At 39.1% G+C, this 21,720-nt stretch overlaps 1 protein-coding gene across 1 annotated transcript in view; it reads left to right on the top strand.

Moving 5' to 3' along the window:
- The window catches only part of lhx6.S (LIM homeobox 6 S homeolog), a 60,130-nt gene that overhangs the window by 17,987 nt on the left and 20,423 nt on the right, over positions 1 to 21,720 (top strand). The window contains exon 4 of the mRNA XM_041574811.1: positions 5,017 to 5,138. Within this exon, the coding sequence (XP_041430745.1) occupies positions 5,017 to 5,138 (122 nt within the window). The remainder of the gene's footprint in view (positions 1 to 5,016; positions 5,139 to 21,720) is intronic.

Here is a 21,720-nt window from a genome sequence, read left to right as displayed (position 1 = left end):
CCCCTTAGGCTAATCAAGGCCAAGTGCCCATGTGTTATACACAAACAGTCCATCAAGGATGCCAAGTGAATGGTGAGTATATCGTGTAGTGACAGAAACAGATCATGCATCTCCCAGCCTGTTTCAATGTCGTGAGTGACAACAGGCGTGCTTATTACTTACCCCTGAAGAGCGATCACAGCCCCATGTCCTTATGGTAATCCCGTGTATGCCGGAGTCTAGATAAACCTAACACCATAGGAGCAGGCAGCACCCTTATCTTGTGCGTCCAGGCTCCTACCCGTCTGTCGCCATACTTCTATATATATAGCAAGTACGATCCGTACTCTCAGGTCTTATGTTGAAAGTAAAAAGTTTTATTGTTACATACGAGCCTAACAATTCAGCCTCCTCCGAAGCCTTTCTCAAAGTGTTTGATTGTTTGTAAAAATGCCATAAATACCCAAACATGGCGGGAAAGAACACATAGGGGCAAATTCATCAAGGGTCGAATATCGAGGGTCAATTAACCCTCGATATTCAACTGGGGAATGAAAATCCTTCGACGTCGAATATCGTAGTCGAAGGATTTTGAGCAAATACTTCGATCGAACGATCGAAGGAATAATCGTTCGATCGAACGATTAAATCCTTCGAATCGAACGTTTCAAAGGATTTTAATCCAACGATTGAAGGATTATCCTTCGACCAAAAAAAGTTAGCCAAGCCTATGGGGACCTTCCCCATAGGCTAACATTGAGTTCGGTAGCTTTTAGGTGGTGAACTAGGGGGTCGAAGTTTTTTCTTAAAGAGACAGATAGTCGAACGATTTATAGTTCGAATCGTTCGATTTGAAGTCGTGGTCGTGGTCGAAGTAGCCCATTCGATGGTCGAAGTAGCCAAAAAACACTTCGAAATTCGAAGCATTTTTTCTTCTATTCCTTCACTCGAACTTAATGAATGGGCCCCCTAGAGACTGATGTGTTAGGGTAAGGACACACTGGACGATTTGTCGCAAACGTTTTAAAAAAGTAAATCGCGGCGGCAAGACGATCATCTTTTTTGAACAGATGATTCACAGCGACTATCCACCCAATCCGGAAACGGTTTGTGCTTCCCGCTGTAACCTGGCGTCTTTACGTTCTTGCGTCATTGCGTTCGCATTGTAATTTGAATACAATTGCTGCTACTTATCTGTATGTGTGTGCGTGTCTAGGAGATTTCAGTGCTTTTCTAAGTACATGCTATTTCTGATAAATCGCTCGGAAAAGGGTCTCAGTGCGTTTTGGAGCTACAGGCGATTCACAAACGCGCTGTGGGCACAGGAGCTGGCGTCTTTCATTTGGTTTTGTTCAGAGACAAAACGAGCGATATGTCGCCGCGATTTGCTTTTTAAAAACGTTGGCGACAAATCGTCCAGTGTGTCCTCACCCTTAACAACATCACTAAAACGCGACTCTCATTTACATATCAATCATCTCAATATGAAGCAGGTGTAAAACTCATTTAAATAACTATTAAAAAATCTCTACATTTATACAATACATCCACGCTACTACTAAAAACATGATATTATGCAACTCTGTTTCTTTGTTGTTACATCCCACTTCCTTAACGCAGGTTTGAACTAAGTTGCAAAAAGTATCAAAAATTTTAGATAAGATAATAGGCCTGTTCTGAAGCTCTAATTACCATGTGTTCCGGTCAATCTATCCAATGTTAAAAAACTATCACTTAGTTATTATTTGACAGCTCCACTGACAAATCTCTTCACTGAGTAACTAAATCTATGCCCGTTTCTATATAGTGCATAGTTTCATTCCCATTAACCATCACTGGTATATCTATTATAACAATACATCTATATATTTGTAAACCTGTCTTTTGGGGAACTGTGATATTATAGGCAGCTCGTTGATGCAGGTGCTCGGCGCTATCCCTCATGTCTGTGTGCATGAAAAACTAAACACCTTATGTGTATATCAGAAATTTACATAATTAGCAAAAATACAAACCCACTAATACCCCGTGTAGCTGGTTCAACTCCAGACCACCCCATATCACTGTGTCTCAAATGTATGGGTACTTTACAAGTAATATTGATACTAATCCATATGATGAAACCCCTTGTTAATTAGACAACACCCTTAAACACTACTGTGCTACTCATATATACCTAAAGAATAATAAAAAAAAAAAAACTTTGCAAAAAGGAATATCCGAATACAATAATAACAATGTGAAAAAATTTAAAAAATAGAAAAAATATGAAACAGGTGCATTATGCATAAAGTAAATAAAGAATACGTAAAAAAGTATGTGAAAAAATAAACGTTAAAGCAAGTTTAAGTTTAGAGAGTCCCGAACTCCTACTGTGTTAAGAGTCCCAATCCATTAATGGAGTGTATATCAGAAATTTACATAATTGGCAAAAATACAAACCCAATAATACCCCGTGTAGCTGGTTCAACTCCAGACCACCCCATATCACTGTGTCTCAAATGTATGGGTACTTTACAAGTAATATTGATACTAATCCATATGATGAAACCCCTTGTTAATTAGACAACACCCTAAAACACTACTGTGCTACTCATATACACTGTACCTAAAGAATAAAAAAAAAAAAAACTTTGCAAAAAGGAATATCCGAATACAATAATCCCAATGTGAAAAAATTTAAAAAATAGAAAAAATATGAAACAAGTGCATTATGCATAAAGTATATAAAGAATACGTAAAAATGTATGTAAAAAAATTAACGTTAAAGCAAGTTTAAGTTTAGAGAGTCCCGAACTCCTACTGTGTTAAGAGTCCCAATCCATTAATAGAGTGTGATGAATCATTACACAAACCGGGCCAGCTCTGCCTCCAATGAATGTCCAGAATCCTCCCACATCGATCTGCTGTCAGTGGAGTCTATCGCAGGGGTGCTTCGCCAATGAGGCGAGTTGAGGCTGTCACCTCAGGCGGCAGCGCCCCACTAGGTACAAGGGGCAGCAAAAATGCTGCTCCTGGTACTTTAAGAGCGAATTTCCGGGGGAGGGGGCGGCGGAGGGGCCAGGATCGCCCTGAGTCTATGTGAAACCGTCATGTATATTGCAATAGCCCGTATATACAGATATGGGATCTATTATTTAGAAAAGTTTCAAATTCTGGAAAGGCCGTCCAGGGCCAGATCTCCTTTTTTGCCGCCCCTAGGCCGCCTGGGTCCTAGGGCCCGCCCATCCGTGCGTGCCCACCCCCTGCAAGCGTGCACCGGCCAGGTCCTACTGCCTGCCAGCGAACACGCTCACATCCTTCTCCAGCGAGAACGGCTGGGCAGCATGCCGCCACTCAAATTCTGCCGTCCTAGGCCCGGGCCTTTGTGGCCTTGCCACAAATCCGGGCCTGAGGCCATCTTCCACAGACATTTTATCCAAATAGTTTTTAAAAATGATTTATTTTTTCTCTGTAATAACAATCAGAACCTTGTGCTTGATCCCAGCTAAGATATAATTAATCCTTATTTGAAGCAAAACCGTCCCATTGCGTTTATTTAATATTTACATGATTTTCTAGTAGACAGGGTAAGAAGATCCAAATTATGGAAAGGTCCATTATCTGGAATACCCTAGCATTCTGGATAAAAGGCCCCATACCTGTATATATATCACACGGTATGATTCAGATGGATTTAAGGGTTTTAAAGAGGACCTAAACCCTGCTTTTGCAGACACTAAAATTGGACTTTAGGAGGTATGTACAAATTGTAGGGAAACTCTGTAAATAAATTATTCTCTCCATGAACTGTGCCATACTGTATATTGTAGTATGTAAATAAAACAATAGTTTTGACACAGTTTTCATCACCATAGATAAAACTGTCTTTTTTTCAATAAGCACCCCCAGGTAGAGTAAAAATATTTTACAAAGGAAAAGCTAGTAATAAAATTCATTGGGTATAAATCATATTACACAAGAAACACCTGTTAGTATAATCATGGGGTTCATGCACATCAACCTATACAGGACAGTAAGACAGTATAGAAAGTAATTTGTACATGTTATTCAATGCAATTCAACACAATCCAATAATAAAGCAATTCCAATAATATTCCAATACAGTGCATGTAAGCTAGCTAACCAACTGAAGTCATCACAGTCTGGCCTGCAGATACTCTTTTAAAAAGTATAATGATATTATATTCACGATGGTATCTTGTGATTAGAAATTATGTCGACTCATACTGATGTGTGGCTCTTGGACAAGTTCTGCCAGTTACAGAATAAAGGAACTCTGCTGCCTCTGCCTAGTCCCAGCCTGCCAGTGGCACAATCAGCAATCAGGGTCTTAAAGGAGATGGAAAGGCTAAAATTAAGTAAGCTTTATTAGAAAGATCTATATAAATACACCAGTAAACCCTCAAAGTAATTCTGCTTTGAGTCCCCTGTCAAAGGAAACACAGCATTTCTTTTCTTCTATTGTGTATACATGGGTTTCTGTATCAGACTTCCTGTTTTTAGCATAAACCTCCAGGGCTAGGGCTTGAGCATGCTCAGTTTGCTCCTTTATCTCTCTCTCTCTCTCTCTCTCTCTCTCTCTCTCTCTCTCTCTATTCCCCCCCCCTCCCTGCTGTAATCTGAACCCAGAGCTATGAGTGAGCAGGGAGAAACTCAGGCAGGAAGTGATGTCACACCAAGCTAATATGGCAGCTGCTATCCTAAACAAACAGAGAGAGCTTCTAGAACTGTTTAGTCAAGTATGGTAAAGCATTCTGCAGAATATGTATAGTGTTATAGCTTGGACTATTGTGGCTAATCTATTGGCAATGAACTGCTTTGGTAGTTTCTCTTTTAACATGCAAGCAATTTCATTTAGAGAGAACTAGGAATGGGATCTGTCCATGGGGGGGTTGGTCATAAAGTAATCCATCCTAATGTTAGTTGTACAACTGAGAAATTTTAACTTAAAACTGGATAGAAGTACAAAACAAAAACTCATGAAGAAATAACTGCTAAACAATGTTTAATAAAGTGTGTTATTTTGTGTTTCAGGTGAATAATCTGATCTGGCATGTGAGGTGCCTAGAATGTTCCGTGTGCAGAATCTCCCTGAGACAACACAATAGCTGCTATATCAAAAACAAGGAGATATTCTGCAAAATGGATTATTTCAGGTATGCTGCAATTTGTTGCTTTTTCCCCTATGTGGTTCCTACTATTTTAATATGATATTTAATTGATTGCTGTTCATGAATTCAGAATTTGCTTTAGTTTAAAATTAATCATTTCAGACTTCTTTTGCTAACAATTCTGCTGCTGTTATTTATTATAATTAGTATTGGACTGATATTGTTCAAGTGATCACTGCTTTGTTGATCAGAGCTTTGCATATGTATGCATTACAAACCCTGCAACAGGAGTGAGGGGGGTGGCCAGTAGAGCTGCATAAACATGTCTTTGTATGTGCACATTTCATAAATAATTTAGATTTTGTATACACTACCATGTATATTTTATACCAAGGCCTCATGTTTTAAGCAGGATAGCTCTAAATTTAACTGTATACGCTTATATGGCTGTATTATATTGCTTATATTGTAATACAGGTATGTGACCTGTTATCTAGAAACCTGTTATCCAGAAAGCTCCGAATTATAGAAAGGCCATCTACCATAGACTCCATTTTAGCCAAATAATTCGAAATTTTTAAAATTATTTTGCTGTAAAAATAAAACAGTACCTTGTACCGGTATGGGATCAGTTATCCGAACACACGTTATCCAGAAAGCTCTGAAATATGGAAAGGCCATCTCCCATAGACTGCATTTTATCCAAATACTACAAATTTTAATAATAATAAAACAGTACCTTGAACTTGATCCTAACTAAGATATAATTAATCCTTATTGGAAGCAAAACCAGCCCGTTGGGTTTATTTAATGTCTACATGATTTTCTAATAGATTTTAGGTATGAAGATCCACATTACAGAAATATCCATTATCCAGAAAACCCCAAGTCCCAAGCATTCTGGATAATGGGTCTGTACCTGTACTTGATCCAAACTAAGTTAAAATGAATCCTTATTGGAAGCAAAACCAGCCTATTGGATTTATTTAATGTTTAAACAATTTTCTAGTAAACTTAAGGTATGAAGATCTAAATTATGGAAAGATCATTATCCGGAAAACCCCAGCTTCCGATCATTCTGGATATCAGGTCCCATACCTGTAATAGGTTTTTAAATGTTTTTAATGTCTTGCTACATGTGAGCAACTACTGGTCCAAGGATGGCTGCACCTGGGCAAAACCGCGTTGTTCCTGCTGCCTTCAATGCTGGTCCCCCTATGGTGCCGGCGCGCTTCCGTGTTTATGCGCCGGCGTGATGACTATTTCAAACTATTTAAAGGGGCCTTTCTTTGAAAATCACTGCCCGTTGTTAGGTTCTATTAGTTAAGTTCCTGGGTGTATATATTCTTTGTGAATCCTATTTGTTCTTCTGTATTGACCCTTGCTTGCCTACTCGACTATTCTGATCTCTCCAATTCTGACCTTTGCCTGCCTGATTACTCCGATCTCTCCGATCCTGATCTTAGCCTGCTTGTGACTACTCTGACCTCTCCAATCTGACCTTTGCCTGTCCACTGACGATTCTACGTTCTCCTATCCTGATTCCGGCTTGTCTGACGATTCTCTGCTTGTGCTGGCACGGCCTGCCTGTTCCTGGTGTTGTTTTTCCTTCCAGTATCCTGGTCTCTCAAATAAGACCTGGAGGTAGAGTCCTGCGTGGGTCCATTTTTTGGGACTCGTACCCGCAACCCACAATCCGCAACCCGGATCCGCAACCCGCATTCTTACCCGCTTGGAACCGCTACCCGACCCAACCCGCAAGTACCTTATCCGCAACCCGGACCCGCGACCCCCTGACCATCAAGAATCAGGAAGTGCTGTCATTGTAAACCGGAAGTGACATCATCGGAAGTAGACATGATCAGAAAAAAGGAGTAAAACAGGAAGTGCTGTCATTGTAAACCGGAAGTGACGTCATTGGAAGTACCCGTGACCAGTAAAAAGGAGTAAATATCGCTATTGAGACCCGACCTGCAGAACCGCCGGCCCGCATCTTTACCCACACCCAGAACTTCTCTCCTGAACCTGCAAGGTACTGCAGGTTTTTGCGGGTACCCCACCTGCTGCAGGACTCTACCTGGAGGCATCTGATTAGCCGAGGGCTCCTCCCGAGGTGAAAGGTGGTGGTTAGAGGCAGAAGTGAGAGCCGAGACCAGGGAGCTTAGCTTGGATTCTGGATATAGGGTGCCGAACGTGACAAGCACATGATCCAAAGCATATCACATGATCTATAAAACATGGCGGAGGCAGTGTGATGGCTTGGGCGTGCATGGCTACCAGTGGCACTGGAACACTAGTGTTTATCCATGATGTGACACAGGCCAGAAGCAGCCGAATGAATTCTGAGGTGTTCAGAGACATAGGGGCAAATTCACTGGCACTTCGCCAGGCGTAGTTTCGCCAGCGCTCCGCAAATTCACTAAAATCCGAAGTTGCGCACAGGGGTAGCGTAAGTTTGCGAAGTTGCGCTAGCGTTGATTCGCCAAGAGAAGCGAAGTTTCGCTAGCGATGGTTCATTTGCATACGGCGCCAAATTCAAATTTCAATGGAGGAATACGTATCAGCACTACAAATGCCTAGAAAACCTTCAAAACATCAAATAAAAAATTTATTTTGCCCTACACATGTGCCCACTGTATAGGTAAGTTGCCATGAGTCAGGAAATGTAGGGGGGAAGGAGGGGAGCCCTAAAAAAAATTTCGATCTTTTTCAGCCTATCACCCATAATGTAGAAAACACGCCAGCGTTTTTTGGGACTTAGAAAAAATGTTGACTTTTTTTGAAGCAATCCCTATCTACTCTATTGCGTTTCGCCTGGTCTGAGGTGGCGAAAGAAGTCTAGCGTAAAAGGTAGCGTTCAGTACACTGCGCGCGTTAGTGGATTTGCGTAGTTACGTCGGTAGCGAAAATTCGCCAGGCGTAAGGGTGCAAAGTAACACTAGAGAATCTACGCCAGCGTTCGTTAGTGAATTTGCGAATTAACGAAAATGCCCAACGCTAGTGAATTGACGCTAGCGTTCGGCGCTTTGCGCTTAGTGAATTTGCCCCATACTGTCTGCTCAAATCCAGCTAAATGCAGTCAAATTGATTGGGAGACGTTTCATAATACAGATGGACAATGACCCAAAACATACAGCGAAAGTAACCCAGGAGTTTATTAAAGCAAAGAAGTGGAATATTCTTGAATGACCAAGGCAGTCACCTGATCTGAACCCAATTGAGCATGCATTTAATTTGTTGAAGACTAAACTTCGGACAGAAAGGCCCACAAACAAACAGCAAATGAAATCCACCGCAGCTGGTGATGTCCATGAGTTCAAGACTTCAGGCTGTCATTGCCAGCAATAGGGTTTCAACCACGTATTAGAAATTAACATTTTCTTTTCAGTTTTTTAATTTGTCCAATTACTTTTGAGCCCCTGAAATGAAGTGATTGTGTTAAAAGGCTTTAGTTCCTCACATGGTAATTGTGGTAATGTACAGAACCAAAATTAAAAAAAAAGTTGTCTCTGCCCAAATATTTATGGACATAAACTGTATAACCTGCCTAAGGGTGAAGACACACAGAACTACTAGAAGCAGGTACTTGTCACGGCTACAAAATTGTGATAAATGGCTTTGCTAAGAATACTATGTGTGTTTTTACAGAGGCAATTCTCAGCATTGTCTATGGCAGGGTATTTTGTAGCCACAAAAAGTACCTGCTACTTTTAGCAGCCTTCTCAGTACCTGAGGGTATATTCCATCCGGCCCTGACGTTTTGTTCACATTAATTTCTCTTGCATCATATGAATATTTTTTTTACTATTTTAAAAATGCACCTTACATTGCAGCAAGCTGTAAGACAGGGGAAATATCTAAGAAAAAATAATTGTAATAGGAAATCGAATGAAAGAAAAAGCAACATATTGAAGCGATTGATGTTAAACGAAACCAGGGAGTTCTCTGAAATTAGGCCCGTCCTTCCAGATGTCGGTGATGAGCTTTCCAGCACACAAATACTTTTGTTAATGCTGGAAATGAGTCCACACTAATCAAGGAGGGCATGTAACTATACCCTGCTGGCATCCTGTGCATGTGCTTGCTGATTGATAGAGTTCATTGATTTTGTAAGCTAGAGACAGCTGTAGGCTCCTAGCAAGAACGGGGAGGGGGATATGTGTGCCCAATGAAAGGGGGGTGTATGTGAAGGAAATGAACTAATATGCAATGAACACATAACATACTTACGATTCAATGTTCTTGACAATAAAACACCAACAACTCCCAAGGGGGTGAATACTGTAGACACTTTTCATTTGGGCATCAAAATTATGCTGGGGTTCAACTTACAGCTGGTCAATGGCAGGCGTTAACTACATGTTTTAGCCTAAGTAAAATTAGGGATATAGTGGAACTCCATTTTCTTGGCAGTTTAGGGCATCTTCCCTGACTCCTTTAATAGCCAGCCTATCCAAGATGCTGGAAAAAAGATTACGGAGGTTTAATATACTGGTGTAAGGCTCTGCTGGAATTTGGGCTTCTGTCGTGTCCTGCGCCCCCAGGAGTGGAGCTTCTGTCTTGTCCTGCGCCACCAGGAGCGGGGCTTCTGTCATGTTCAGCTAGCATGCTTGCTCATTATCTACCACCTGGCCTTTGCAGTGTATTTCCAGCAGCAGCAGCAGCGGCACCCTAATTGGTGGGTTGGGGTCAGCCAATCAGGATTGACCCTGCCCTATATAAGGTCAGCCCTCCTCACCACCACGGCCTGAGCACTGGTCTTTCTGAGCACTGTGGCATTGCCCCTAGCTCTGGTTCCTAGCTCTGGTCTGAACCTTTCTTTGCCTTGTCTGAACCGTGAACCTTACTCCAGCTCTTCTCTGCTTTCCAGTCCAGTCCTTTTCTCTCTGCACTCACTCCATCCTGTTCCAGTCCTGTTACAGAGTCTTCGCCCTCATCTCCCTTTGCACAAAGTTACAATTAATAAGGGTAAGACAGTTCTCTATGAACATGTCTCAGATTTTGCTATTAAAAGCAAAATTAAAAACATGTCAGCCTTACCCCAAACAAAACAACTGGTACTGGCTACTGGTCTACACTCAGCTTTAACTATTAATTAACTCTAGTCATGCAGTTGAGGCCACTAAACCTCATTCAGCCTCAGGATGTGCATAGTTTATGTGATTACCCCATAACTGTGTTATCTCCAAGTTGCACTAAATCTTGGGTCCACTTTACCGCTATGGAGCATGTATGGAAGCAATACCTTCCTGAATATTCACAAGACCTCTCAGATTTGTGTCCAAATTAGTGCTTGGAAGCATGTATTAACACCTTTCTTTATAGCACCGATCTGTGCTTTGTTTTGTGTCCAATTTAGCACTTTGAAATTCTGCTTAAAGGAATAGTAACAACAACAAATTAAAGTTTTTTGAAAGAAATTAAAATAAATGTACTTTTGCCCTGCACTGGTAAAACTAATCTGTTTGCTTCAAAAGTTCTACTATAGTTTATATAATCAAGCTGCTGTGTAGCGATGGGAGAAGCCATTCAAGCACAGGATATACAGTAGATAACAGATAAGTTATGAAGAATTTCATTATATACTACACAGTTTATCTGTTATCTGCTGTGTATCCTGTTCCTTTTCTCCTTTTTCAGCTTGAATGGCTGCCCCCATGACTACATAGCAGCTTGTTTGTATAAACTATAGTAGTCTTTTAAAGTAAAACCCTAACTTTTACCAATGCAGGGCAACAGTACATTATATCTGAATGACTTTAAACCACTTTAATTTTTTGCTGTTACGGTTCCTTTAAGTTTGTATTTTAGCCTTATAATTGTATAGCTTCTGATGCACAATAGCTGAACAGCATCTTGTACTCTTTTTGGCATAAAGATGCTGAATAAATCTTAAAAGCCGTTTTCCACATGCAACTTTCTGTATGTCATTGACTTCTGAAAGGAGCAGGAACAGGAGATTCAAAATACAGGGACAGAATACTGGCAAAGATAATTAAGATGAATGAAAGAGAAGCAGGGTGTAAATACATGGGTGACAGTTTCAGTCATCCAGAATTGCATTGTGCAGTTCTAGTCTGCTTAGTGTGGAATTTTGTCGTAGTTGCTTTTACCAATCATTTCAGATGATGTCCTGTTCACTAATTATATAACTATAATTATGCAAATTTAGTGTAAGTTGTGATTATCTTCCATTTACTTTCTCTAAGAAAAAAAACAATAGGAATAAAGAATTTAGACTCTAAGTGATATTACATATGAATGGGAATTGTCATATTATGTTGCTTGGCAGATGGTTTCCCAATGGTAAAAGGTAATGTAAATAGATGGGAGGTACATTGGTGTTTGCTGAAAAGTTGAATGGTTTCAAAGCTGTGACATGTTGGTCACCAACCCCATGGATGTTGCTCCCAGTGGGGTCAAAGCAGGTGCTTATTTTTTTATTCCTGATTTAGGGGCAAGTTTTGGTTGCATAAAAACCTAGGTGCTACCAATAGGCAATAATTGGTTCCACCAGGAACTTTTTGCATGCTTATGTTGCTCTCCAACTTTTTTGTTAAATTTAAATATGTCTCACTGATAATGAAAGGTTGGGACCTCTTTTTTTCCCTCAGTTTTCTCCATTTTCAGTGCCATGTGCTCTGGAGGAGTGCTAGAATGGTTGCAAAGCACTACACAGACTATTGCAGGTTGCAGGCTCAGAATGAGTGCAAGAATCATTTGAAATAAATATGCACTATTATGGACAATTCAGAAGCGCACAAACAAAGCTATATGTCATGGTAACTTTTCCTTGGTAATTGCTCCGCATTACAATTTAACCAAACAGCCCAAGAGTAGCTGGTTGGCTTGATAGCTGGAGCCATTTGGGGGGTGGTTGTGAGTGAGGGCTCTCGAAGGTCACTGCTATAAAAATACATTTTTGCAGGTTTAATTACATTGTGTATATAAAGCAAGACAAACATTTCCTCAAATGGCATTAGCATCTTGTTTAGAGTGCAAGACTTAAGGCAAGTCAGAGTACTCCTCCTCTCAAAAAGAAAAACATTGTCCACTACCGTGAATCTGATATTTGGAGGCCTATTTATTAGCAGTCTCATTTGAGTGGTTTTAGAGGTTTTGGAAACTATGACTTAGTAACTCAATCTCTCTAAAACCACAAATGTCATGGAATTTATGAAAAGATCTGAATTTTAAAAGCACAAAGGAAAAAAAATCACTGAACGAATACTTCTAAAACCTCTAAAACTTCAAGTTGGACAATTCTTGGAGGACTATTTATCTCATTTTAGTAGTTTTAGAGGTTTTTAAAACCACGAATAATGTTGCCACCTTTTCAGTAGATCAATTCCAGACAGGGGGCAGGGTGGGTGACATCAAGGGGTGGATCGGTGATGGGTCTGGTGATGTTGGGGGAGGGTCCAGTGACATTGGGGGCAGGGTTATGAAGTGACAATCAGTGATTGTCTGATCACGCTATTAACTTCAACATCAGGCAGTATTCAATTGGACAGCCCTTCCACTAAGCTCACTTTTTCTAAAACCAGGAATGTTAAGAAATATATTAAAAGATCTGAACAAAAAGGGAAAAGTTGCAGATAAGTTCACTTGTCGCACAATAGCTACGACTTTTTTGTATTGATGAACAATACTCAGCACCACGGATCAATCGGCTTCCGGCTTCTTCTTTCTTCACGCGGGTACGCATGTGCAGTAGAGCGAAAACCGGAACTTTAACAAGTCAGCTATTTCGTTCTACTGCACATGCAGCTGCCCCAGGAAATTTGAAGAAAGAAGAAGGAAGACAATCGCTCCATGGTGCTCGCTGGAAGAACCCCTGGACTGATGCCGTTTTCTCCTGATAGGGGCGCCGGCCCAGAGTGTCAAGTAAGTATGTATAATCACTTGGGGGTGCCTAACTTTTGGCACCCCCAAGTAAATAGGCCTTTCCTGCTCCTTTAAAACAGTCTAATAGGATTTACTTAAAGGTTTTTGTGGTTTTACAGAAAAAAATTTTTTTTCGAAATTCGTTTGTTACTAACTGGGCCCCCTAGAGTTTTTAAGAAATATAGGAAAACCACAAGTTTTTAGAGATTTGTGAAAAAAACATTTGAATCTTACTAAATAGGCCGCTTAAGGTTCGCTACATACAGGCTCCATTACACTTCATGGAAGCAGTTTTGTAAGCACTATGTAAGGGGTAAACTATAATTCCTACTAAATTAGTAGTGAGATATATCTGGTGTCTGAACGTACACCCAGCTGTCGAGTATATAACAACTGAAGCACATAGATGATGCTTGTTCAAAATCTGGGGAACATTCAGAAAAAAACCCTGACGTAAAATCTTCCAAGCAAGCTCTTCAGGTATAATACACAAATATCATATTTTTATTTGCTATCAAGTAGTGTAACAGTTACATTTTCTTTTCAAAATCTGATATTTTCTACTGAGGGGGCACAGAAGTTCAGTAGAATAAACAGAGGTTTTGGTTAAAGGGTTTCCGTTCCTTGCAGTAAAAGTACTGATTTTGCTTCATGGTGTCTAAACTCAGCTTGATTGCTTGGAATATTTTTTTAACCTCTGACAACCGTTAATTTGAACACAAATAGCCTTTACAATTTTTTTTTCTTTGTTTGCACAAAGCAAGCAAGCAATTTCAGGAAATGAGTGTAACCTTGTGCCAGTGACCTGCTTAAGCTGAAGGTCAACTATGTAAATAAATGTTATAATGCATACTAGGCATGCCTCCGGATTTTGCTTGCAAACCTTTCCTTATGAGCGAAAAGGATTTAAGGAAATTGAGGCCTTCTAGCTTGCCATTTTGCCAGAATTTGGACAGTTGTATTTTTTCGTGCAACATTTACATAGTTCTTGCAGATGGCATGAAATAAAATAACCCAGTCTATTATTATGGATCTATTGTCAGTGGTCTTACATTATGCAGAAATTAATTTTTAGTACAGGTATGGGACGTGTTATCCAGAATGCTCGGGACCTGGGGCTTGCCGGACAAGAGATCTTTCCATAATTCATATCTTCAGTCTACTAATAAATTATGTAAAACAGTAAATAAACCCGATAAACTGGTTTTGCTTCTATTAAGGATTAATTATTTCTTAGTCTGAATCAAGAAAAAGGTACAGGTATGGGATCTGTTATCCAGAATGCTCGGGACCTGGACCTTTCTGAATGACGGATCTTTCCGTAATTTGGATGTTCATACCTTAAGTCTACTAGAAAATCATGTAAACATAGGCTGTTTTTGATTCCAATAAGGATAATAATATCTTAGTTTGGATCAAGTACAAGGCACTACTTATACAGAGAAAAGGGAAATAATTTTTTTATTAATCTTAGACATATATTTGGATACAGCAGATTGATCTCAATAATAATACAGGTAGATTGTAGTCATAGCAATGAAAATAATATCCACTTAGCCAATGGTAGTTCTGCAAGTGACATAAGTATGAAAAAAGGAAAAAAGAGAAGAGAGAAAGAAGAATAAAACTAGAAACAAGAAAAGCGGAAAGAAGAAATATCCAAAAACAATGCAATTGTAGAATGGATGCATTAGCAAAAAAATGTGACATTTAGCAATAAGGAAGGAGCCAGTCCGGCCCACCGTAGGATTATGGCAGGGGATAATTTGCTGCTGAGATGGTGGTTGATAGATTGGTTGGTCCTTGTGGTCCCATACTTCCAGGTAATGTCATAGTAACATAGTAACATAGTAAGAAAGGTTGAAAAAAGACACATGTCCATCGAGTTCAACCTTTTTTTTTTTTTTTTTTTAACTACCTATCTGCCAGTTGATCCAGAGGAAGGCAAAAAAAACCATCTGAAGCCTCTCCAATTTGCCTTAGAGGGGGAAAAATTCCTTCCCGACTCCAAAATGGCAATCAGACTAGTCCCTGGATCAACTTGGACCATGAGCTATGTCCCATAACCCTGTATTCCCTTACTTGCGAAAAAGCTATCCAACCCCTTCTTAAAGCTATCTAATGTATCAGCCTGTATAACTGATACATTAGATAGCTTTAAGAAGGGGTTGGCCTGTTAGTATTTACCCGTTGTAGTATTTCCACCAAGGTAGGTGTGTTTAGGGTTTTCCATTTAGATGCTATTGCCAAGCAGGTAGCAGTATTTGATTGATTAGCGTTTGGCCACTTTTGCATATTCTCAGGAAAGAATTCCCAAGCAGCATGTTGGAATGGTCTAATGCAGGAGTGCCCATACTTTACTAATGCAAGCTCTACTTTTATTTCTTATGTAACCATAACATAATAAATATCTGTATGAAAAGCATGAAATAGTAGGGTGACTTAGTCAAGCTGTTTGTTGACATTGTCTTTAGATCTATAGATCCCCAGCTAAAGGTCTACTGGTAGATCCCGATCTACATATTGGACACCCCTGTTCTTTTTTTTTTTTTTTCCTTTCAGATTACATTTATTGCAACATTCATAACATTTGCAAAGGAGGAAAAATAACAGTTAATTATACAGTATATACTCTAGTTAAGGAAATAGTTATGCTCTCTGATGTGACAAATAATGAAAGAAATTCAGCGTTAACAACAATGTTATACAACTCCATAAAATCTCATCATGCTCCAATTCCTCACGCACACTTTTTCTGTCGAAGCATGATGCAAATCTGAATACCTTCCCACCCCAACCAAAAAATAGCAAAAAATGTGGAACTCAGTAAAGCATCATTTTGCCAAATACATACACGAAACAGATCTTTGGATTACTAGACCGTCAACCTTTGTTTTTCACTAGCAGCAAATTTGCAGGCATTTCTGTTTGCTGACCTTATTTTATGGTCTTCATAATGGAATTTCTTGTATAATTACAAGCATAGCTGACATAGGTCATTTTATATTGAATTATTGTAGGTTAATTTCTTTAGCACATGGGAAGATATGCTATATAAATATATTCTCATTGATATACTCATACTGAGGAAGGAGGGAGTTATATATAAAGACACACTCAGCATGGGAGTAGGAGCATCTAAATCAAGCCATTATCAGGGTAAAGTGTGCTGATTCACATTGTACCTGACCAAAGCTAAATACAATTCTGCATTTGTTTTATTTAATTCATCACAAAGTATCTCAAAAAGCATTGTCAAATCCAGTGTGATCCTTTTGAAACTGTCCAAAGAGCCTACAATGGGATTTATATTTACATTAGTGTTTTGGGAGGGAATGCGACTAATTGCATACCAAAGCAAAATCAATTTTGAACCAGCTGGACATCCCTGTTCTAATGGTATTTGAAGAGAGAAGAGTCAGCAGAGTTAACCTGCCACTTCATCCCAGAGGGGTTGGATGATGGGGGCAATCCCAGAATATATGTTTCAATTGCTCCACAGGCTTTTCAACATGCTGGAGGATGGTCCAGGAAAAGGTTATGAAGCTTATCTGGGGTATGATACCAGAATGTTAAAAAATTTTGCCTGATGCATGAGACCATCTTGCTAGCGTTTTCCCAGATATTTTTCCAGTCCCCCTCAGACAGTGGGTGTGGGAGGGATGGGTCCCATTTGTCCATATATTTATGTCTGGGCTGAGATCCATCTAGGGGTGCAGTCAGGATATTGTAGAGAGTAGAAATGAGAACCTTCTGTGGGAGGTCATTGCTGGCCAATGTTTTGAAGATTGTTGGGTGGTTTGACTTTGCAATAGTTTATTTTTGGTCCAAAAAGAGTTGGAATTATTTGAAGAGTTTTAAGTTAGTTTCTGGAGCTTTGTCCTTTAAGGCCTGGAACAGTTTGTAGGTTGAATTCTGCCCATTTTTTGTAGAAGGAGGGGACAGTGCCTGGCTGGAAGTTAGGGTTGTTTAAGATCCTTGTGTTTCCAGACCATTCAGAGATTAGGCCTTGACTAAATTTAGTCTTAGTCCAGATTGCAAGAGTAAGTCATTTTGCGTTCCATTAAAAAAAGTGATCCCTTTGGCAGAACATGTACTAAAATTGAAAAGGAAATCATTTTGTTGTATTATTTGGATAAAATACTGCAGATAAAATGGAGTCCATGGGAGACAGCCTTTCTGTAATTCAGAGGTTTCTGGATAACAGGTTTCTGGATAATAGATCCCATAGCTGTATTAAACTGACTATGATTTAGGCAAAAACAACTACATTTTTGCAGACTTTCAGAGGACGTTTTGTCAATTTGCTCGGCCTTTTATTCATTTTTATTACTTTACTAAGGTTCAAACTGAAAATTTCCAGATTTGTCATTTTATAATATATTTCATGAAATAAAATTAGCAATAATAATTGTATTTAATAAAATAAGCAATAAATATGTTGTAAAAAGGGCAGTTCACCATCCAAACACCTAACAAATATAAATTACCACTTCTTTAGTAGCTTTCTATTTTTATTGTTTTTGGCCATATGGCTTAAATATGCATTTATGTGAATTTTTTTTTAGAAACGTTTACTTCTGACAGTAGTTAAATAACTTAAATTAGATTGTTAAATGATTATTAGAATCATTGCTTTGATTTTGTCAAACAGTTTTTTTTTGGCCTAGTAATACATTTTTGAAATTATTTTAGAAAATGAATAAGGGATGCACTTAATCCACATTAGGGAATGCAAATCAGGAACAAGAAGAGTTATAAAGAACCAGACTATTAAACATTTTTAAAGGGATACTGCCATGGGAAAAAAATATTTTTTCAAAATGAATCAGTTAATAGTGCTGCTCCAGCAGAATTCTGCACTGAAATCCATTTCTCAAGAGCAAAGTGATTTTTTTATATTCAATTTTGAAATCTGACATGGGGCTAGACATTTTGTCAATTTCCCAGCTGCCCCTGGTCATGTGACTTATGCCAGCACTTTAGGAGAGAAATGCTTTCTGGCAGGCTGCTGTTTTTCCTTCTCAATGTAACTGAATGTGTCTCAGTGGGACATGGGTTTTTACTACTGAGTGCTGTTCTTAGATCTACCAGGCAGCTGTTATCTTGTGTTAGGGAGCTGTTATCTGGTTACTTTCCCATTGTTTTTTTGTTTGGCTGCTGAGGGGAAAAAGGGAGGGGGTGATATCACTCTAACTTGCAGTACAGCACTAAAGAGTGATTGAAGTTTATCAGAGCACAAGTCACATGACTTGGGGGCAGCTGGGAAATTGACAATATGTCTAGCCCCATGGCAAAAGTCCATTTAGTTGAACCTTTCCTAATGACCTTTTCCAGTGCATATGTATATACATAGCCATACAGACCTACCAAAACATGCACATTCATCGTTCTTCTGTATTTGCTAACAGGGCTAAGTATTTTGTCCACATAATATTGTAGAAAATAAAAAAGAACATTAGACCAAATAAGAATAACTGGGTGTCCTTTCTTCAAACTTTATTCCAGACTGTAAATCTCTTGTTTGTAGAGCTGGGAACAATTAAGCATAATTACCTGAACTCTTCATTTGAACTCAGTATGACGTACACTCAGCCCACTAGTGTTCATCCCCTGATGCTGATTTGAAATTTATAGTGTTGGACGTGATATTTTTCATATTTATAGATTGATGACCCCAAGGGTGAAGTTTTCTGACACAATGTTTATGCATAAGGGTTTATGAAGGGAAGAAGCATTGCATTTACTATGAATTACTTATGAATATGGCTAAAAATTCCATATTGTATATATGGAACTTATTACATCAGCCTAAAGTTTCAGTTTGTCAATAGCAGCAATGATCCAGGATTTCAAACTTGTCACAGGGGGTCACTATCTTGGAAAGTGTCTGCAACACTGAGCTGCTGTTGAGAAGCTGAGCTTAGGGGTCATCACAAATTATCAAGCAGAAAATAAAGCTTGTCTGCAATATAACTGATGCTACAAGGGTGATTATTAAATTCTGATGCTAATTGCACTGGTTTATGTATACTGTGAGTTGGTCCCTAAGCTCAGTAAGTGACAGCAGCACAGAGTATATGCAGTGAATCAGCAGAAAAGAAGATGGGGAGCTACTGGGGCATCTTTGGAGACACAGATCTTTACTGCTAAAGGGCTGTGGTTGCCTTGGGCTGGTACAGAATCACAAAACATAGGGGCAGATTTATCAAGGGTCGAATTTCGAAGTAAAAAATACTTCGAAATTCGACCATCGAATTAAAATACTTCGACTTCGAAAATTAATTCGAATTTTAGCTTCACCCTATTTAATCTGAATTTTAGCTTCACCCTATTTAAGCACAAAATCACTTTAGAAATATAAATTCATTTTTTAACAGCCTTAACAGCCTCAATTGAGGTTAATCAATTAATTTATGTAAATTAAGCACTTGCACTTTGTGGGATTATTTATTAAGTGGGAAACAAATATATACAGAGCTACGGGATTGAAGGGTCCAGTCCAATACCGAAAGACATAGGGGATCAACATTAACCCTGGGTGTTTTTGTTTTATTGAAAGGGGATTCTTTCCTTCTTTTCTTTTGCATAAAACTATAAATACAGTCAGATCCCCTTTTTCAATCAATTTCACATATCTGACGACAGATCATTTCCTTTTAACTTAACTTAAAAACTCTATTGAAGTATATGGGAAAATTGGAACTGAATTAGGAGATATGTTTTGTTTTCCTCGAACTGAATCTCTTCCATGAGTTTTCATGTGGTAAACCACGAGATATATTTTTCTCACTGAATTGAATCTGACCCAAAGTTTATTAATTTAGCCTAAGAAGCAGATTTATTATCCTTCGATCCCCTTGTTCAGATAAATAGTTTTTGACATTCAGATGGTTGAACCCTATGCATCACATACAGTATTACATATAGATCATCAGCTAGATGATGTTAATGATACAAATATTCATTATTGTGTTATAATGTTGTGTTTATAATGTTGGCTCAGACTCATCTGCAGGTTTATTAAGGTCCTAACCTGATTAAATCTAAAGAGCTTCCATAGCTGGCCTAGAGGTTAAGTGATCAGTGTTTGGTGTTGGATCTAGACGAGAAGCTGGCCTAGATGTTAAATGATCAGTCTTTGGTGTTGGATTTAGACGTGAAGCTGGCCTAGATGTTAAGTGATCAGTCTTTGGTGTTGGATCTAGACAAGAAGCTGGCCTAGATGTTAAGTGATCAGTCTTTGATGTGAGATCTAGAGAAGGAGCTGGCCTAGAGATTAAGTCATCAGCCTTTGATGTGGGATCTAGAGGTGGAGCTGGCCTAGAGGTTAAGAGATCACCCTTTGATGTAGGATCTCATGCAAGAGACCATGGTTCCATTCCCTGTGGCAACTCCTTGTGACCTAGGGCAAGTCACTTAATCCCCTAGTGTGCCTATAACTGCTGCCTTGCTTGCTCTAAAGGCGCTTTGAGTCCCATGGGAAAAAGTGCTATATAAATGATTCCCTTTCCCTTCTAATAAATTGTAAAGCTGTGTAGTGACAGCATATATTGGGCCAGATTCAGGTCATTTTGTGGTTTATGATGTGAAAACCATAATAAAAATTCATAATTCAGTTAATCTTTTTCCCATACACTTGAAAAGAGATTTTGGGCCAGATTCAATTCAGTGAGAAAAGGGTTCATCACATAAAAACTCATGGGCGAGTTTCAATTTGAGATGCAATTCATTTCAGATGAACTTATCTCACTGTTTATCATGTGAAAACTCTAACATCTATGGGAAAAAACTGGAACAGAATTAAGAGAAAAGTTTTTTCTCCTCGAATCGAATCTTGTCCTAAGAGTTTCCAAGTGATAAACCATGAGATAACGTTTTCTTGTGCCATATTCCACAAGAAACATCAATTCAATTCCAGTTTTCGCCCCAAAGACCTCGATTGGATATTACGAATGAAACCAAGAGATACTATTTTCTCATCAAACTCTATGTGGCTCATTATTTGAACTAATTATTTAATTTGTATTTTTTTTAAGTTGCGCATATAATGAAGGAATTATGCTGCTATTTCTAGTATTACTTTGCACTTCCTGTTTTTGCAGGAGATAGGTATTTTGTTATTTGTATGTAGTCACAAATGGATTCATAAAGACTTAAAGAAGAAGGAAAGTTAGGCACCCCAAGTGATTCATATAGACTTAAAGGAGAAGGAAAGTTAGGCACCCCCAAGTGATTATATATAGGCACCTCCAAGTGATTATATAAAGCATACTTACCTCACACCCGGGCCAGTGCTCCTATCAGCAGAAAACTGCACTGGTTCGGGGGTTCTTCCAGCCAGCACTACGGAGAAATCTTCTTCTTTCTTCAAATTTCCCAGGGCAGACCCATGCGCAGTAGAACAAAATAGCAGACTTCTTCATTAAAGTTCGGCTTTTCACGTTACTTCGCATGCGCACCCGCATGAAGAAAGCAGAAAAGGGAAGCCAACTGCTTGCTGGAAGGACCCCGGGCTGGTGAAGTATTCTGCTGATAGGAGCACCGGCCCGGGGTGTGAGGTAAGTATATACAATCACTTGGGGTGCCTAACTTTTGGCACCCCCAAGAAAATACAGCCTTTTCTTCTTCTGTAAACGATTTTAAAATTTAGAGAGCTTTTTTTAGTATGGTTTAACTTGAAATATCTCTTTTCTGTTACTTATTATGCACTGTCCCAATTTAAAGCTGCCAATGGAGA

Source organism: Xenopus laevis, chromosome 8S (genome assembly GCF_017654675.1).
Source record: "Xenopus laevis strain J_2021 chromosome 8S, Xenopus_laevis_v10.1, whole genome shotgun sequence".
Lineage (NCBI taxonomy): Eukaryota > Metazoa > Chordata > Amphibia > Anura > Pipidae > Xenopus > Xenopus laevis.
This window is presented reverse-complemented; position numbering and strand designations above follow the sequence as displayed.